The 20,737-nt window shown below is 44.2% G+C and overlaps 1 protein-coding gene across 3 annotated transcripts in view; it reads left to right on the plus strand.

Annotated features, from left to right (window-relative positions):
• Nucleotides 1-8,189: 8,189 nt before the first annotated feature.
• Nucleotides 8,190-20,737, plus strand: part of LOC309615451 (microtubule-associated tumor suppressor candidate 2-like) — a 60,469-nt gene continuing 47,921 nt past the window's right edge. The window contains exons 1-3 of one of the 3 annotated variants that reach the window (XM_082365112.1): nt 8,242-8,260; nt 8,381-8,657; nt 18,564-18,630. In XM_082365112.1, coding sequence (XP_082221238.1) covers nt 8,604-8,657; nt 18,564-18,630 — 121 coding nt within the window. In that variant the 5' untranslated portion in view covers nt 8,242-8,260; nt 8,381-8,603. Of the gene's footprint in view, nt 8,658-18,563; nt 18,631-20,737 lie in introns of all 3 variants that reach the window. The other 2 variants (XM_082365111.1, XM_082365113.1) reach the window with 2 other exon arrangements.

Below are 20,737 nucleotides of genomic sequence, written 5' to 3' on the forward strand. Positions count from 1 at the left end.
AATATCTAACATTTCTGTCCTTGTAATTAGGTGATCTTTTTGCCTAGAGATCTTGATTTTTTTTCTAATATCTAAATTCTAACAGACTTAGTAGAAGTTAAACATCTTAGCGTTGTTTAAATCTGGGCTACTTTTCCCAGGTACCCAGTGGGTCTTTTCAAAATGAAGATTCAATTCTCTGAAAAGCTTTCTTACAGTATGTTATTTTTGTTTTTTTTTAACATCTTTATTGGAGTATAATTGCTTCACAGTGGTATCTTTGTTTCTGCTTTATAACAAAGTGAATCAGCTGTACATATACATATATCCCCATATCTCCTCCCTCTTGTGTCTCCCTCCCACCCTCCCTATCCCACCCCTCTAGGTGGTCACAAAGCACCGAGCTTATCTCCCTGTGCTATGTGGCTGCTTCCCACTAGCTATCTATTATACATTTGGTAGTGTATATATGTCCATGCCACTCTCTCACTTTGTCTCAGCTTACCCTTCCTCCTCCCTGTGTCCTCAAGTCCATTCTCTACATCTGCATCTTTATTCCTGTCCTACAGTATGTTTTTTAAGTATCATACCTGTTCCATTATTTTGTTTTTTCTCTTCAGGAGTCTAATAATATGAGTATTAATCCCTCTTTATCTGTTTTTCATTTACCATATTTTCTCCATGGCCCTTTTAAAATTCTTTCTTTTTCTCATTTTTATTTTCTTGTTTGCTTTTCTGCCTTTTATTAAATTTTCATTTTAATTTATCTTGCTTTGAGCACTTTGTAATTTAATCTTCATTTTTGAGATCCCTGTCTTTTTCTTCCGTTTCAAAATTCAATCAATAGCAGAGGTGTAAGAGGTGGTCAGATTCTTGGTCTATTTTTCAGGGAGAGCTGACAGGTTTTGCTGCTGTACTGTATGTAGGATTAGAGTTCATTATATTATTTTCAAAGAATTGTGGTCACCTTCACTGCAAGCGCAGACTTTTTGCAAACATCAGTTATAATCACTAGTTGTGACGCACCTACCATTTCCTTCCCTGAAGTGGTAGCATATTTGGGAATCTGGGCATATGATTTAGAGTAGAAGCTACGGAGCCGTTGGTTGGAGGCCATGTGGCAATCTAGAGTGAGCATTGCTGATAACGTTTAGTGACAGACCCACACAGATAAATGGCCAGGGTCTTCTCATCAGTGGAAAAAGAGAAAGAGGAAAATAGTAGGGCGGTTGGGAGAGTCAGCTTTCTCCCACGCTTAGGTAGTAAAGATAGCAACGCACAGTGGCACCCTTAATGTCTTGTACTTCTTCAGAGCTGCAAATCGAAAGAAAGGTCCAGGCGGATGTCAGAGCGGTTTCCCTGTCTTTGCTTGATGATGTCTATGCAGTTGGGCCTGAGGATTAATGTTCTGCAGGGGTCGTAAACGCCCCCCACCAAACGTTAGAGCAACAGCTGTGTTGTTGCCTATTAGCAGGTCTCTATGTCTTGAAGTTCTTCAACTTGAACTAGGTTGAGTCTGCTCAACGTTTAATGTATTTATTCAACATGTACCGGTACCTACTGTGTGCCTGGTGCTGTGCTGAGTGCTAAGGATGCTGTCGTCTCCTTAGAGGCTCTCACGGAGCTGGTGACCTTGTACAGGAAGGCAAACAGGCCAGAGAACTGTTTGATTGCCATGGTGAGAGGTGCTACAGAGGAAGCATAGAGGTTTCTGGGAAAACCTTCACCTAACTGAGGTGCTGGGGACTAGCCTTAACAAAAGTAAGAAGCCATATGCTGAGTTCAGTGAGTTACACATCATTCCCATTCCTGCAATGATCCCGTCTGTTCTTGGAGAGGCTACTGCTTCATCATGGTATAGTAAGGAGGGTTAGGGCACTGGGATGGACACCTAGATTGGTCACAGACACCATTCCAGTGTCCAAATCCTTTCACCCTTTCTTTATAAAGGCCAGTCAGTCACATTGCTGATTGATATTCAGCTTGTGGTCCACGGTGACCATCCTTCTTATCTAATGTGTGTCAAATAGACAGATGCACTTTGCAGCTTTGCCAACTGTTGCCCATCTCTGTATCTGATTCTATCAGTTACCCAGTCTTGTCCAGCCTATTTATCCAGCTAGTAAAGGTCATTTTGAATTTCACGTCTCTTACAAGAGTAGACAGCTCTTCTGAATATAATGCAGAAACTTAAGGAGGATACCGCTCCTGCAGTCATCCTAGTCACTGACTTAAAAGGAAAAAAATAAAGGTACTGTCAAAGACTAACAGATTAAAAACAAGAAAGATTGTCATACCTAAATAGCAGCCTTCCTACTTGGGTATTACAGCAAAGTGACAGCTCTTTTGACAAGTATCTAAGAACAGAATAGTATATGTGTCATTTGTTTCTTTTTTTTTTAATACCCTTAATATTCTAGATCCTGGTTATTACATCAAAGGTGTTTCAGAGCATCTATTGTCTGTATGCAAATGATCGTAACCATCAATTACTTCCAGTTTCAAAATTTCTGTTTCATATTTTCCCTTTCCAGCCCATTCTCACCTCATTAAAATCTCTAGATGGATTGTGTTTGGTAAAAGCTATGCGTATTTTCCTGGCAGTCCCCTTTGCTAAAATCCAGTGCAAGAGCTGCAGGTCATATTTTAGATGCATGGAAACAGGAGAGGCATGGACGGTGGAACCAAAATAAACAGATGGTTGCCTTGACAGTCTGTAAGAGGCTCTTTCATGATCATTTTTCATGGTTTTCCTTTTGAAATAAGTAGTGAGACAGACATATAGTTTTGATCTCGTTGACCTCCTGCAAATGGCCCATGGCTGACAAACTGCACGAAACAACAAAACGCTTCTGCCAGGAAGCCACCATCACTGAGTTCCGCTCCTGCGAGGTCCTTCCCGCGTCACTTGAGGCAGTGGTCACAGAGACCTAGTCCCAAGGCAGACTGCTGGTGCCGTGGGTGTGAACTGAGGGAGGCACAGCAAGGGGGCGTGATATTTTGGGGAAGACAGATGTAAACACTTATGATTACATGGAGCAGAATGTCATGAGCAAGAGCGAGTACACACAATGACATGAAATCAGAGAGAAGGAGAAAATTCACTCCAGTGGAAGGATCAGGCAGAGGAGGCGAAGTGGCACTGATGGGACAGGGCAGTCGGGTTTGAGCGGAGGGAGCCTTGGGTCTGATGGCTGATTGGGGCTGGGGGATAGGTCAGCAGCTCCCAAGTTCAAGGAAGACAGAGAAAGAGGAATAATAAAACTGACTATCTTAACGTTGACTTATGCTCAAGGTTTCTACTGTGTCCGTTTAAAGTTATTTGTACATTGGTTTGTAAATGTACCTTAAAAAAAAAAAAACACTACAGTAGAGGCTCTTCCTTCAAATTCTGAAAATGTGGGGCAATTTCATAAATATGTTTGAATTTCTTTTATATTTTTATATACTCACATCCCTTATCCAGATTATAACACAAATTTATAATGATGTAGGCCTTACAGATAAAAGCACAGTGGTAAAGACACAGCTTTTGAGTCAGATCTGAGTTCAGGGCCCCACTCCATCTTTTCCTCACTTGATGTATACATGGCAGGATGTACGATCTCTGAGCCGCATTTTTCTCATCTGCAAAATGAAGATGATAATAGGGCTTATTTCGCATTGCGCTGTGAGGGTTACATGAGCTGTTTGCATGCAAGCCCTAAGCACAGTGCCTGGCATCTGCTAATGATCAGTTAATGTTCATCATTATTTACCGCTCTAAAACATCGCGTGTTTATGAGGTTTTCTCTGAAGAGCTATCCCAATAGACCTTCCTATAACTTTTCTGAATGTTTGTTCCTACTCCCATGCAAAAAAAAATATACCAGGAATAAAACGCATCTCAAACTTTTTTTAAATATTAGGAACTAAAATGTCCCAGATTTCATCAGGCTGCGAGGTCACAGCTTCCTTTGTGCTGAATTACAATAGTCTAATCCCCCATTCTATACGCCTTCAAGAAGTTCAGCCTTTTCTTCCGATATCCATGCATTTGGGGGACTCTTTAGAAAATTCCTATGCCGGCCCTTGGCTTGGGCATGTTCTATAGGCCAGTTGATCTCCCCCAAAGTGAGTTTCATGGAGCACTTTTTCTCATCTAAAGGCCCCAAGAGAAGGAGCTGTTATTGACTCATTCCATCCTAAGGCCCCACCCTGATTTCTTCAGTGACATCTTCCAAGGATGTTTTGTCTGAGGGAAGGACTACTTCCTTCAAGGGAAATCTCAGTCCAAACAGGTGGCCCTCAAAAGACAACGAACAACACGGGATTTGTGACGTGTAACTCCCATCCCCAACTAGAAGGAACCAGGGCACCTGGAGGGGAGGGATGGCTGGTCCCAGATCTGTAGCAGGAAACATCCCAGGTGAGCCTAAGATACCGTGTTGTGTCAGAAAGCAAGAAAGGGAGCCGAATGAGTTGTGTCAAAAGGACACAGGGGCCATTAAGAAGGTGCTCCCGTTGGTCAGAGATGAGATAAACTGAGCATCTAAAAAGGGTAATAAATGCAATCGATTAAAACACATTGTGTATATCAACATAAAAACATGAGTTTATAATGATGTTTGGAAGAAGTGAGAGAAAGCAAATAACCGCATTGGGTACCATTACAACCCCAAGTCTTTATTCAGAAAATTGGCACTTAAAGGGAAAGGAGTGAGCATTTATCCCATCTTTCCTGTACAACCTGTATTGCTGGGAATTGAAATCACCCTAGTTGATGAAGAAAACTTCTTTTCTTATACAAAAATTCTAGCTAAGAAATGCAAAAGGATGATAGAGTCAGAACATCATGTTGTAACTCCTAATGAAATAATCGATTCAGGTAATAATCATTAACGAAAGCATTAGATGAGCTGATGATGGGGAACTTTATAATGGAAGAGATGAAACCATCACATCTGATTCACTGTAGCATCACTGACGATGGAACCCCCAAGTCATTGTGTGCTTCCTGATGGGTTGCAGGGTCACGCCCACAGCATCACATCCGAGGTATTGCTGCCCAGGTACATTCAACCTCGAATCTCATCCAGCCTCAAGAACTAAATTTTATTTACAGGGTTGTAGGAACAAGGGAAATGACATTACAAGGAAGCAAAGAGGCAAGTCCAGAATGTGGGACATTCTATAAGCCAACCAACCCAGTTTCTGAACAAATCAATGGCGGCAGGGAGATAGGAAGGGGAGGGGTGGGACCTACTGGTTGACAAAAGAGGCCTAGGAGACTTAACACCTAATATAATATGTGAACCTAGTTTGGGTCAAGAAAACCAACTGTAAAATAATTTTGTTTCAGAGAAGCCAGGGAAATGTTGTTACAGACAAAGTGTTAGATGCTAAGGATATATTGTCAATTTTGTTCGGGGTTTTAACGGCATTGTGATTATGTAAAAATGCTCAGAATTTTCAGCAATGCATACTAAAATATGTAGGGCTTGACTTTAAAATACTTTAACAAAAAAAAAAAAAAAGAAAGAAAAGGGACAAGTGAAAATAAAGTTCCAAATCTTGATAATTGCTGAATCTGGGTGATGGACATATGAAAAAAAAAAAGTTTAAAAAAGGGATAGATGTAAATGTGCCAAATGTGCCAAAATCTTGGTAACTGTTGAAACTGGAAATGGGTATATGCAGGTCCTTCATATTTATCCCTCTGTTTTTGAGTACGTTTGAAGTTTTTTCACTGACAAAGAAAATAAAGATGGCGTAACTCTAGGACCCTGGTACATTTCTCAAAATCTGGGTTGTTTGCTCTGAGATCTCACCATGTGTGCGACTTGAGCACAGCCAGTCCCGGGCCCCTTGGCGCCCTCTGTGCACAGGAAGAGAAGCTGAATGCATCTTTGTTTGGGCAGCCTCGCCTCTCACCCTCTCTCCTGTGGGCAGCAGCGGGAGCAACCATGCTCAGACCTTGCGCAAGAACGAGCAGTCACTTCCTAGGACGGTGCAATCTAAATCCTAATTTAGAAGGAAACCGTGTCCTCAGGTGCAGAAAAACAGTTCTCCCTGAAGAAAGCCTCCTGCACACGGCGCTGGGAGACGGTCAGCTTCTTAGAGTCTCCCTGTCCTGCTTCTCCACCCACAAGAGAGGCTTTGCTCTGTCTTCACTTGATCAGGAACTTACTGTGCAAGGACCGCCTACCCCCAGGGGAATGCACGCCACCACTTCTTTATTTTTATCTGTCGTAAAAGGCACATGACCTAACATTTACCACTTCAACCATTTAAGTGGACAGTTCAGTACCATTCCGTGCAGTCACATTATGGTGTGACCAGCCTCCAGAATTCTTTCCATCTTGCAAAACTGAAGCTCTGTCCCCATTAAGTATCTCCCCATTCCCGCCTTTCCCACAGCCCCTGGCAACCACCATTCTACTTTCTGTCTCTAGGAATTCGACGACTCTAGGGACCTCATGTAAGTAGGATCATACCGTATTTGTCTTTTTGTGACTGGCTTATTTCGCGTAGCCTAAGGTCTTCAAGGTTCATCCGTTGTAGCATGTGACAGGATTTCCTTCCTTTTTAAGGCAGAATGATACTGCGTTGTATGGATGGGTACATTTTTGTTTATCCATTCATCCATCGATGGACACTTGGGTTGCTTCCCAAGTGTCTTGGCTTGTGATCAGTGCTGCTATGAACATGGGTGTACCAAGGCATCGCTTCTTGCAATATCAAGTTTTTCTCCCAAGGTGTCAAAAGCTCCAGCAACAGCTCTCAGCCCAGGCTGAAGCTCAAGGTTCTGTCAGCTCTTCTCTCTCTGAGAGGTCTGCCTGAGTTCACTGCCAAAGAGGGCAAGCCGGTGTGAGAGGGAGGCACCTCTGTACCTCCTGACATCAGAGAGCCCAGGCAGTGGTCACTGCCTTCCCCTGATACACTTTGTCTGAAAACAATAAAAGTAATACATTCTGGCAAGATGGTAAACAGTGGAAATTCACTCCCTCACCCCTATTTTCCATTCCCCAAGGATCAGCTGCTGTTGGATGAACGGCGGGATTTTTTCCAACAGATTTACTGTAGACATATACAAACGCATGTGTGTGTATAGTTTTGCTTCATTTTTCATAAAAGTTTCCATACACTGGAAAGGTGCTGGATATCAATGGTGTTCCCATTTTTATGCTGTTACAAATGATGCTAAACTGAATATCCTTATGCATACACTCTTGTATATATGTGTTACTGTAAGATAGAAGTCAATCTGTTGGGTCAAAGCGTATGTACATTTAAAATTGTAATAGAAACAGCCTAAAGAATTATACCAGTTTACCTGTTAGCGCTAAAGAAAGATTTGAGTTTATTCTTTCAAGTTTAGGACAAACATTCTGGTCTGTTGTTATTTAATCACCAAATATCCTTGACCTCTCTACAAGCAAATCTAAGTTGCCTGTGCTACTTAATTAAAATCGTCTTGGAAAAATCTCAAGTTAGTAAAATTATCTAATTTTAACTATTGTCTGCTTCCAGTCTTAGGCAAATTTAATGGACAAAAATGTAATTGTATATTTCTGCAGACAGTAAATTTCAGGATTTCTCCTCTGAGATACCAGGAAGTATAAAGTTAATTTCATAAGTATTTGCATCTCTTACTTTTAGGATTACACAAACATATTTTTAAATACCACGTCTCTTTTGAAATAAAAAAAAACAAAACCCTTCGCTCCCACCCCTGTCCCTTTTTGATTTTGAACTTTCTGAAAAATTACAGATCGCCCAGAAAGATCCAGTCCGCTAAGACTTTTATGCTGATATGCCCAGGAGATATAGCTGCCCACACCCCAATTTTAATTACTCAAGCCACTTGAATGGTTTGGTCTGTCAAATAAGACAAGCGATTTCACGATTGTATTTCAAATATAAAGATTTCCTCCAATGAGGCAAAACTGTTCGTGGCACACAAATTTGAAAAGGAGCAATGGGTGGTCCCCTCCGCGCCGCCCCCCTCCACCCAGGCAACGATGCCCTGAGAGGCGGGTTACATGGAGGAAAGGCCGTGTATTATGCATCACGTTTATAAGCATCTTTACTTCTCGGGAAAATAGAAAGCCAGTATTTGAGCAGAGCCACGTCTCTCCCAGTCCTCTCCGTGGTCCTCAGCCCAAGCCTCCCTGGAAGACCAGCCCTTTTGTGTTTCCTGCGTCCTCTCCAGGCGTGTCTGCGTCGCGCCCGGGCGCAACCGCGCGAGGGGGAGGGCTGGGAGCGGCGCGCCGGCTGTCCCCTCCGGGAGGTGGCATCGGTACATGCTCGATTGTTATGCGACGATTGATTTGCCTCACTCTGAGGATTCCAGTGGCAAAGTGACCCTCCCTCCAACTGTCCCCTCCCTTCCCGGCTCCCGCCCTCCCTCTCCCCGCAGCAGGAACCTAACGCGGCCACGCTGCGCTCCTCCTCCTCCTCTCCTTCCTCTGGTTCCCGGATTCCTGAAGTTATTAGGAGAAATAAGGTAGCCGAGGGGACCACATGGAAGTTGTGACAGCTCCCAGCGGCGCGCCCCTCTCGCTGGAGCCGTCACCTCGCCTTAGGGATTACCCGCCGACACACTGAATGAAGGAGGTCCGCTTGCCAGCCAGCCTGCCGAGATGGGCCACTGCTGCTGCAAGCCTTATAACTGCCTTCAGTGCCTGGACAAGACGGTACTTTGCCTTCCCTGTCTCTCTCTCTCCCTCCCCTCCTCCTTCCAAAGGGCAGAGAGAAGGCCAGAGCCAGCGCCTCTGTCCCTGTCCCCGGCATGTGTGTGCACTTGTCTTGCGGGTGAGCAGGAAGCCGCCCTGACTGGCTCCCGGGTGCTGGATGGGAACGGTGTTGGCAGAAACACCAGGGTCTCCCATACTCTGCAGTGCCTTACATAATTGCCTTCCTGCAGTCTCACATGTAACTGTTGCATTCTCCTGAAACAGGGGGGCTCTGCTCCAACATCTTGAAATTCAAACTGCCAAGAAATCCTTGGAATATTCTTACTGCATTTTAATGTACCTGTGAAATCTAAGACGGTCCAGTGGGGAATTTAGATTAGCTAGACGTGTTTCCCTCGGCCAACTGGTAACTTTGAAAGTTTGCCGCTCTTTTTGACAAACAGCATCCATCCTTGTAATTTCTATTCTTAAGGTCAGAGAAGCAAGCACCGGTCCAGTTATTCTCTCTGTACGTGTTTGCCTCACGTAGGGGTGAAGAACATAGAGGTGAAAACTTAAGGAGCCGGAGAGCCTGAGGGTGTGTTCCAGTTTTCACTGGAAGGAAAATTCACAGCCAGGCAATGGAGAACAGAGTGTGAGCAAGCATTGTATGACAATTCCAACACAAAGCCTTTCTTTGCTTTTGACATTTGCCTGTGAGCTTGCAGAGGGATTAAGATATGCTTTTAATTTCACTATTAGAAATGTGCTGGCATTTCTAGCAGTGATACAAAATAAAATATATCACTGTTATCTCTGTGGTATATTTTATTATCACACACATTTGGATTTCTCAAAATGCATGAAATGGAGTTTAATGAGAGGTTGAAATTGCCTCCTTTCTACTCATGGGCGTCAGCTATATGGCTTGAGGTATAGTATGTGGCCAGGTGAAGGGAAATGAATGGCTTAATATAAAACACATTGCGAGGAGGTCACTTGGGAACATCTTAGTTATCAGTTGTGTTTATGAACCTTGACCTAAAGGAGGGTTACGTACCACCTAGGAAAGTTAAACTGATACCTTACAAGTCCCCTGGTCCTTCTCTTCCAGTAGAAATAACTATCTCAGTGGGATTGGCTTTTGCTACCATGACTAAGAACTAAAATATTTATGTACACATTTATGTGCTTTTGACAAATAGAAATATGCAACATTTGCACTCAGTTATCTGCAAATCCAACATGGAGGTGATTAAGCCCTTTTTTCAAGAGAAATGGTCACCAAAAGGTGTTGAAGGAAGCCTTGTAACAGTAATTATTATAAAAGGGAAGGATTTGCTACAAGTACAACAATATTATAATGTTCATATTTCTAAGCTCTGGTACAAAAGTTTTCGAAATAGAAGCTGATTAAAGGTCTTTTTTGAGAAAATATACTTTAAAGTGAATCCATCCTCTTCTTTTGTTTCAAATCAAGTTGTTGAAAAATATTATCCCTGTGTCAGTCTTTAAATTGGAGATTTTAGGAAGATAATTAAATGTTATTTCATCGCAGTGCGATGTTTAAGTGACTTGCAAATGTTTTAGCTTTGAAACTTCAAACTTAAGGCAAATTATTCTTTCCTGATGAAAACTTAAAAACTTACACAGCATTTATAAACTTTCTCATTAAGTTTACACCCACATTTCTTGATGATTCTTTGCTATATTTTAGAATGGTATTCCCATTGGCGGTTTTATAGATGTATGTTCATAGGTGCTCATTTTAGGGATTAAGGGCTTTCCTTTTTTAATTAAAAAATTTGTTGTTTTATTTAGTTACCCACCTTTCAGCATAACTTCGCAGGCAGTATGCCAAAATCATTTGTTTATTCAATAGTTACCTATTGGGCCAGGCATGGTCTACTAGGACTATTATGGGATTCCATTCCAAACTCTGGAAATCAGTTTATTCTTTAAGTCCCACAATAAAATCCTTCAGTTTGCTGATTAGCTCTGACAATCCCAGCATCAACTTGGTTTGAAAGAGACCTGATAAAATGGTCGATGAAGTTGTTTCTGATTACTTTAGCCCATTTTAATAAACCATAAAAAAAGAAAAGAAAAGAAACATTCCCTCCGAACTCTGTATAGATACAAAATAGAAAACTTTATTTTGTGAAGTAAAAATGTCTTTAACAGTTTGATTATAGTGCAGCTAAAGATGTTTTTTGTTTGTTTGTTTTTTGTTTTTTTTTGCTAAAGATGTTTTGAAAAGAGTGGGGAGACAATTGTAGATAAGTCATCAGTTCAGAGATGGGCCAAGAAATGTTAGTCTTAAGATGCTTCTTTAACATGAATTTATTGGGGGGGGGGGGGCGGAAAGTAAGGAATCTTACCTAGAGTATAAAATGCATAAAAAGTTGTTAAGTGAACAAATAATTTTTAAAAGCTGATCGTGCCTAGGCATTTTAATGTTAAAAACACCTGTAAAAACATCGACAGTATTTCTTACTCGTTTGCTCTGTGCCCAGTTATTATGGGGACGAGCAAAGAATTCTTAAAGGGCACAGCCTGTCCTATGGAGTTTACCAGTTATTTGTTTGGTTGTATTTCCACCTTTTCCAGAGAAATTGCAAGTGAGGTAGGCAACAGGAACACATACAGGGCAATTAAACCATTAGTACAAGACTGGAGTATCATTAAGTGAAAGTCATGTGGTACTGACCATACCTGTTTCTGGAATCCAGTGAAAGGAGAAGTCAGTGCTGGAATCAAAGGTGAGGTTTCTTAGAAGGAGTGGATCGTGACTTGCCCGTTGAGGAACGGGGTCGAGTTTTGGGAAGGTCTGAAACCCTAAGCAAAGAGCACAGGGGTAGAGATGTCTTAGCCCACTTTGGTGAAAGGTGAGAGTCAACATCGGGACACAGAAGCACATAGGGAGTGTGGGGAAATGTTTTCTAGGCTGAAAACCAGACCCAGGTTTTTTAACTTGAGTTAAGAAGAAGTAGGGATCCGTCTTGGGATTTGAGAGGCGGTCTGTAGAAAGATTCATCCTCTACAGGTATTTGGAAGGGAAAGGTATGACCCAGGAAGGCCCCTGGGACACCCAGATGGATTCCCAAGAGTCCATTCACCAGCAGACTCAGCGTGGTCCAGGCTCAAGCCAGCAGCTCTGCACATGCAGACACTTCCCAGAGTTGGTCATTCTTAGGAACGTTGAGGTACTAAGAGAAATCAAGTAGATGTACAATTAGATTGCCAACTTGTTTTTTAACAATGAGTAATACACCTGACAAGCAAACGAATGATTGCAAGCCCGATAAACATGGGATTTCTTTTTAGAGTCAAAGTCTAGCCTCGTAAGAAGCTTTGATGAGGATGGCATGTTATTTAGGCATCCAGTGACCTCATGTCCCATCCCCACTCCAGCCTGAAATCACTTGGGAGGCTGTGCGATTGTTACTCGCCCTGGTAACTGCCTCTTCCAATCTCCCTTTGCTTTGCTTCCATTTCTATGACCCGCTCTTGTCTTACTGCTTTAGGTCCGGTCCTTTCCCTTTAAGGGTTACTTTGCATATCTCTACCCTAACCTTTTCTGTGTTGCTTATCATCTCAGAGGCTAATCTTACTTACCTTTTCTCTAAATTCTTGGTAAGGATGTGAGTTGGGGGAAGGCACCTCACTGCTTCTCCCAGGTATGCACAGGTGATGGGACAGTAATAAATTTGGGAAGGTCACTCAAAGACGACAGAATCCAGAAAGGTCAAGAGACTTCTTCAGTGAGACATAAGTGGATTAAAAATCATGATTCTGGCTAATTTTCCTTTCTTTTGCTTGCTCTGGGATCCAGAATTTTCCAGCCTTACTTCTTTCGATTCACATTTCTTCTCCTTGGGCCCCACAAGTCTCTGTCCTTCCTAAATGTTCCTAGGTAATCCAGGTTTGTTCTGATGCCCCCCTATTAACTACCACTTCTTAGGTAAGCTAGATGTTTTGCGGTCATCAACACCCAAGCGTGCACGAAGGCAAAGGCTGGAATGATGCATCGTAAAATTTAGTCTGGTTTCTTTCGAAACCAGATACGGCTTTGCTCATTTTCCACGTGACTACACACTGACACGTATTTAAGAATATTAAATGTGAATGATGCTTTCCCTTTGACCAGTCTATATTAAATTTCATTTCCAAGTAGAAAAGCAGACCTAAAATACAGTGGGCTGTGTTAATTATATGTGAAAGAAATAATACTTATTGATTAAGTCAAAGCATGGCATCAGTGCTGCCTTAAAGCCATAATAACTGAAATGAATAAAAGGTCAGTTCACCTCCCAAAGGAATTTTCCACAGAGCTATATTATGAATCTGGCCAACCTTCACAATAATACTAATATTGAAAATGAATGCAGTATTCACAAAGGGTGAAAAGAGAACAACACTGAAGACTTAGGTGTTCTGTTGATGTCACCTGGTGGCTGGTTCATTTTGAAATACAAAAGAAAATGTTTCCCTATTAAGACAAGTTCTACCGTGTAGAATTAAACCCTAAGCTCTACCGTGTAGAATTAAACCCTAAGCTGAACTCATGAGTGAGAAGCAATATTGTTTCTGGGAAGAATGAAAAAAATCCCTTAACCTCTTTGTAATTTCATGTGTAGGTATATGACTTAGGATTTCAAAAATTCATAATAAAAAGGATCTGGATGTTTCCTCAAATACCAGAATTCTGTAGATATTTTAATTTTTCACTCCTCATTAGGGTTCTTTTGTTTAGCCTGGGAAAAAGTGGCCCAGCTCACATGATTGAATCTTCCTGATCTGCACCGATTTCAGGGCAAGCTAAAAAGATAGGAGAGATTAGTTGGGAGTCTTTAAGCTTACATATATATATATTTTTAAATGTACATACATACGTCCCTCTTTAAAAAAATATATCAGATGGGGAAGAGGGAGCTGATAAAAACACTCAGAACTACAGTGAATTTTATGAAGTTGTCATCAGTACCCTTGTAGCTGATCAAGCATTCTTTCAGGGACAGTCAGAGACCAGAGGCAGACACTTGGCAAGAAAAGGAAAAGGGCCCCTCTGATGGGGGTGACAGAGGTTTCCAGAAATAGCCCCAGGTGCTGTCTTGTGTCGATGGCCCTTCTGGCCTTTGCCTGGGGTGCTCCCTTCCTGGGCCCCCTGCTTACGCATCCTCTGGTTTCAGGAAATCTCCAAGCCAGCCCTGCCTGGTTGAGTTGTATCACATTGTTTTGTAATTGCTTATTTATTTACTGACTCTTTGGGAGACTCTTAAGCTTCTTGAAGGCAGAAGTATCCTGCCTGGCATGTCTGCCTGCCACATAGTAGACACTAAGTAAATATGTGTTGTGTTGGATTCATTCCTGTTTCTAGATCAGTTGGGGTGAAAGCACCTCAGATTCACGCAGCGTTTTATGTGTTGATTATCATTCAAAACAGATCTACTCAATTTTAATAAAAACCAGGCTGTCCTGTCGATTTCTAATTGGGGGAGGGGCTTAGGTCGCTGATGCCTAAGTGAGGGTCATGTGGCTGATGATAAAACAGATGGGCGTTTTCACTTCCCATCACCACCAATCACACGGGCAGCACCAGCCCCCTGAACAGACAGCCCCCCGTTGACCAAGCACGTTAGGATAACGGAGTGTGGCAGGCTCGCTTGGGGCTGGGCCACACATCCAGTTGCTTGAAGTTAATGGGATGATGACCAGTTTGTGCACTTTGCCAGGCTTCTGTAGGTAGCAAAGATCAAAGGCAGCGTTTCCCCAGAGTTTGCAGCACCCTGTCTAAGAAGAAATGTGGGCTTCACTGGAGCAGACCTGGTAGGGCAAGAGGTGGAGGGGAGACTCAGATGTTTCGTGGGGATAGCGCATCTGGGATCCCGTCTCTGAGCGCCGTGGACCACGCCAGAGACTCTAGAGGACTCGGATTGTAAAGGAGAGGTGCGTGACAGCATAAAAGAGGCGGCTAAGAAACACAGCTGCTGGTGAGGGGCCGAGATGAATGTTGTCCAAGTGTCCGTTTCTAGTTAAGCCCGTCCTAGAGTAAACAGTAACTTTAGAGGAATGGCCTTCTTCGACTTGGCAATTTCTGGACTCTATCACTAGGATAGTTTGGATGCCTAATACTGAGTTCTATTTTTAGCCCATCGGACTGAACGCAGGGGCTCATGTGCTTGGCACCAGCGAGGAATTTTCCACTCATTCCCCATGTAGGGAAGCGCTGCCCTGACACTGAGGCCTCGAGGAGGCCCTGCTTGTATTTCAGCCCTCCCACTGCATCATCACTCGGGACCTGGCTCAGGGTGGGGGAGGGGAGGGGACGGTGCACGAGAGCCCCGCGAAGGGAGTCTTTGGGGCAGCCTCACTCCTGAGGTTCGGCAGAACCTCAGGGCCTGGCAGGAAGGCTGCGGGGCTCTGTTGAGCCACAGTGGCTGGGAAGATGCCTCTCTGAGGCAGGGAGTGGAGAGTGGACATTCCCTTTGGGCTCCTTTCTTGCCCGAGGAGCAGTGTCCCTGAGGCCCTAGCTGTTGACTCATTCCATTGCAGGGAGCATCGCATCATTCTGGTTTGGTTTGCAGAGAACAGAAAGTAACGTAATTGATGCAGAGAATTCACAAATTAGAAGAGTTGATATCTTTTCAAAATCAAGCACTTAAGGAAGGAGGGCTGCAGCCAAACTGCTCCGGCTGGCCTCGGCGAGCAGAGCCGTGCCAGCACCTTCAGGAGGAGTACATTGGGAGGCCATCGGAAAGGGCTCGAGAAAGCTGACTGAGAAAAAGCTAAGTAGCTGCCCTATCAGATGTTACCGCCACACAGAGGCTAGAATGGAAATGAAGTGCAACTGACGAATCCACACCAAGGACAAACACAGGGAGGGCACGGGGCGGGTGAGGTGAGAATGCAGCCAGCCAACATTTCCATAGAGACAGTCATTGGGGGTGGCATTGCCTCTCCTCCAGTTAGACGTGGAAAGCTTCGTGGTAATGAGTGCTCGGATCCAAGCTGAGGATGGGTGCAATTTGGATCTCGGTGTTGGGTCTATGTAAGCACGGGACAGAGGGGAGAATCTCCTTGTGTTAGTGTTTGATGAAGAGTGTGGAGCCCGGGTGAAAACTCCTGCTTGGCCACTTCCTGGCTGGTTGTGCAGGTTACTTGGCTAGTTACCTAACCACAGAACCCCAGTTTCGTCCTCCAGAATGGGAAATAAAACCTAGGACCTGCTTGACAGTATTTGGGGGAGTAAGTGAGGAAAAGGGCTTACCCAGCGCTGTGCCTTGGCATCTAGGAAGTGTTTGGTCAAGGTTGGTGTTAATATTGACATAGTGATTAGCAGACCTTAACCAAGCTTGGTCGTTTTCCTTGACATTTTAGCCACCAGGTTTGTTGCTTGTCTTTGTCTGTTTGATGACTCTGAGATCAGTTAGTTTTGTCATCTGTGCCCGCAGAAGGCTGGGGATGAGGGGGGCCTGGGTCTTCATGCATCGTCTTCCTCTCTGCTTCTCAAAAGGGAGAGGGTGCAGGGTCTCTCCTCTCTCTGGTTTCCCTCCTATTTCCCCTGCATCTCTTCTCCCTTCCCATCCTCTTCCCTTTCCTCTCTTGCGTCTTCTCTTTCATTCTCTCACTTGCGTTTCTCCTAAAGCAAAGATGGGTGGGCAGGCCTGGCCACAGATACCAGCGGTGGCTTTTCATCTAAGTGACTCAAGTCTGAAGATCTTCATCAGCATCAGCATCATCTCCAGCTGAGGCCTGTCCTCCTCGCTGGACCTTCAAGCCACTCCGTCCCCAAATGCCTGATTCTTCCCATGGCTGGAAAGTGGGGTGTGATGGGTTGTGACGCAGGATCCCTCCGCACGGGTAACATCCACCCAGGGCTTCGTCCCAGGGCTTCTGCAGGCGCTGAGGGAAACGTCGGCTTTCGGTGAAAGATTAGAGTCCGTTTGTTGGTTTTTGTTACATTCTAGTCGGTCCCTGCCTAACCTCGTCTAAGTCTTTGCAACTCTCAGCGGCCCGAGAGTGAATACTTGGTGATGCTATTTCTGGACCGATGAGGACAGTATTTCAATTCTCTGGCTGTGCTTCGGAAACTGAGGATATGAGTGTTCAGAATTATTCTTGAGAGTAGAAACAAGTTAGTTTTTTCACGAGTTCGAGATTACTTCAGGGTAAATGCTGAAATTTACCCTCTCAGGAATACCAAGTTTTCTTAATTTGTAGTAACAAGTCAGCCGGCTGTATTACGCTGCTGTTAGACCAAGCACCTATCCCTGTGATCAGTCTGATTAGACACTTTGCCTGTTCTGAGTTCTCTAAGTCTTTGAAGTTAGAGTAGAATCAAGACAGAGCCAGGAAGGTGCTTTAAAAAAAAAAAAAAAAGCAGAGAACAAGACATATGCCAACTCTAAACACATTCAGGCACTCAACGTGAAGAAGCACCTATCATCTATAGGATGTCATCCAGTTGCAAACAAAATCAAAGGAAACAACAGAGTTGTAGTAACAGCTAACACTTGTATAGAGCTTGTAAGTGCCAGGCGCCGTTCTAACTGCTTCACGTACGTTAATTTATTTAACCCTCAGGACAACCCTGTGCCATGGGCGTGGCATCGAGGCAGTGTCACGTAGTGATTAGGAGAATGTACACTTTCAGGGGTGATTTCCAGCCTTCAAATTCAGGGAAGGCAAGGATGCTACGGGTTGGGGTAACCATGACTTAATCATTGTTAATGCCTGTGACTAAAATAGCTCTCAGCTTATTATGCAAGTAGAGTTTTACCTAGGCATGAAATTCTAACATTGCTTAGCAAATTCCCTTTGGATAACCTGAGACCCTGCCATCAAGCCAAAGTAGCACACGTGTCACCGGGGTCTACATGCAGCAGACACAGAGACAAGATCGTGACAACTGTCTGTTCCCATTCGGCACAGGTTGTCCGGAGGTGCTGACATCAAAGTCAAAGGAAGTTTAAGAAAGAAAGAGCATTCACGAGGCCCTGAGGATATCTGTGCTAGATATTTGGTATCCATTTTAGCCAAAATTCCCTCTTTGGAAATGTTTGCTTTGGGAGTACATTCTACATAATGAAGGAGCCTTTCCTTGAGGGCCTGTACTTTTGGCATCTGTCACTTAAAGAGAATTTATGTACCACATCTTTCCTAGTTATTTTTAGTAGTAATAAAAATCATAACAAATGTAAATATTGGTGCTGACTCATGTCTTCAACTCGTCTATTTTATGTCATAGTATGTATTTGATTTGAAAACAACTAAGCAATCATTTAGTGACAAATGGCATTCTTCACAGTAAGTAACACTTTGAGTGTGAGTTTTCTTCGTCTTCCTTCTACCGATGCAGAGAATGGAACAAAAAACCTTGGAAACTTAAGTTTTGGTGTTGGTCTTATTACAAAGAGAAATGTTTCATGTTAGGTTTTCTGCCCATTATTCATTAGGTAGGTAACAGTGCATGTATGGACAAAAGGGTAAGTTTAAGGGGACAGCTGGTAAAATAAGCATCTGTCCCTCAGAGAAATATGGTATTTTCATGGTCAAAAATCTCGTAATAGTGACAATAATTAAAAATATATAATATATAACAGTAGGTTAATGTGTAGGACATAGGCATGCAAAGAATTACTGTAGGTTGAGGTATACAGAGTGCAATACAGGTATACAGAGTGCAAAAAGCACAACATGGGTATTACTAATATTATATGGCAAGCTTTGCGATTTGAATGTGATACAAATGAGTGAGTCAGACTTGGCTTTGTAAGTTTTTTATATGCTTATATAATGAGAAAATTATCTCCTTAAGGGCTCAACTTATAAATATTTGCTTAATATGATTCATCAATTAAACATGTGAAAGTGCTTATTTAGCCTAAAACGAGGGGACTCTCGGTATCCATTTTGTTTTTTCAGAATGAAAGTGCCCTTGTGAAAGAAAAAGAGCTGTCAATCGAACTTGCAAACATCAGGGATGAAGTTGGTAAGTAGGGCATTGACAATGAGGAACGTAAAGAGTGTCTTTTTCTGCTATCTGTGAATGTATAACAAAAGCAATCATGTCTCAGGTGATAACCAGAGCACACCTGCCTGGACAAAAGGAAGTATCATCCCCAGCACAGCGGTGGGTTCTTGTAGCCTTGCGGGGAGCTCTGATTTCTATGTGATGCCTCCTTGGTTATACAGGCAGCTTCCTAACCGTTCACGGTGGAACCAATCAGGCTTGAGTCTGGTCCTCCCAGATGGCAGCACATCTCTCTGTCTGCCTTGTGTGGGGTGACAAGCACCCCTCCGTGTCACACCCCCCACCCCCGGACAGGCACAGCTCCAGCAGAAGCAACTCAGCTTTGGTGGGTAACTGAGGTGCTCCCTGTAACATGCCTCCTGCCACCGTACACCCTGCCGTGAAATACCCTGTGATCTAGAACACGAATCTGGATGGCTTAGAAAATGCTAGGGTTCATGTTGAAACTACTTCTCTTTGTCTGATACAATGGTGTAGTTCTGGCTGAACCACAGGAGACCTTGCCAATGACAGGAAGATCCCCAGACCCTGGGGTGTGGTAAGAGATGGGCTTTCACTGTAGGCCAAAGATCAGACCAGGAACTTCCCACGTTCCAGTTTCTTGATCCCATTCCTCTCTTGGGACCTGTTACTCCAGCAAAGGTGAAGCGAACATGACATAGTCCCTTGGCCTGCTCTTCTCTTTACAGCGGGCGTTTCTCCCCCATCCAGTGTGGTCCTGGGGGCAGCCCGCCTGTGCAAGTGTGGCCTCCTCCACCAGCAAGGGACTTGAACCGGCCCGGCCATCCTTAGTGCGTGGCACCTGTTTCCAGGCCAGCCATGCAAATAGGCGTCGAGTCTGGAGGCCAGGCGTCCCCGGGGAGCACAGGCCCCCAGGATGCCCAGTGGACGGGGTAGTGATTTCCAAACACAGCTTACCCTACCCATTTTTTTCAGTTTTTTTTTTTACCTTAAAAAAATTTACTTTGTTTCTTCACCATAAGTTTTGCGACTTCCTTTGCCGTTGAGACAGGGCAGCCGTGGCCTCTTCTCCCCTCCAAAGAGAGCAGGCCCTCCCCGGCCTCACCTCTGTGTGTGATCGGAGCAGCAGACCGGGGCGCCCAGGCCTGGCACCCCCACCAGTGGATGAACCCACAGGGAGGTGTTCTGAGAGGCCCGAGGAACGCAAGTTGGCAGAGTTTGTGAGGGTAGCTCCCGCACAGCCCAGGTCCACAAGCACGTGTCTCTCCACGCAATGGCTGGGCTTTCGAGCAAATGACCGAGGTCCAGGTAGGGCGAGCTGGTTCGCGTCTGTGTCCCTCGGGTTCCACTTCCTAGAAAGGAAATTCGATTAGAGAAGAGAGTGATGATGAAGCAGTCTGTAAAGGTGACTCTGTAGCTCTTAGGTGTGTAGCACCTTGAATCTGAAGACAGAGGACGAACTCTTCCACAGTAGGGTGAACTCCTCCCCGGAGGAACATCTGCACCCCCTGGGCAAGCGTTGGATCCGGGGTGTTTGTCCTCACCCAGCCAGGTAGTGTGCACCAAATCCAGCGCCCCTCCCTCTGTGCTTTCCCGAAGCTTCTGAGTGCAGCAGGAACCACACGGGGATCACGCTGGGATTTTGTGTTTAAGCCTTACTTGATTTCTGCATTAGTGCTAAGAATAGAACCAGAATTCACCTGCCAAATGAAAAAGCCATGGGGGGAGGGGAAGGCAGCACCATGGCCTGGGCCCTTCAGCCCAGCATTCGGCCCCAGCGGACACTTTAGCAGCGAGTTCCTGAACCACTGGAGAGGCTGCATTTGTAGTTAACAGACGGGATCGTCTGTTAACCGTAAAGTCATAAATTCTAGTGTCTTGACCTGCAGGGTATTCCCTTGAAGGGAAACGGGTATTGAGCTTACAAACCAGACTTCCCAGTGATCCTATAGAGAGATGATCAGTCCTGTCTTCTTACCCCCGAGCCTTATTTGGACCTCTTATCAGCTGAGTCTGGGGGGTGGGGTCACTGGAGGGGAGGGGCCAGGGGTGCAGTTCTGAGGGGGAGATGGGATTTCTAAAGATTGTAAGTTTGACATAGAAG

The sequence above is a fragment of the Balaenoptera borealis genome (genome assembly GCF_965194805.1).
Source record: "Balaenoptera borealis genome assembly, chromosome: 18".
In the NCBI taxonomy this organism is placed as follows: domain Eukaryota; kingdom Metazoa; phylum Chordata; class Mammalia; order Artiodactyla; family Balaenopteridae; genus Balaenoptera; species Balaenoptera borealis.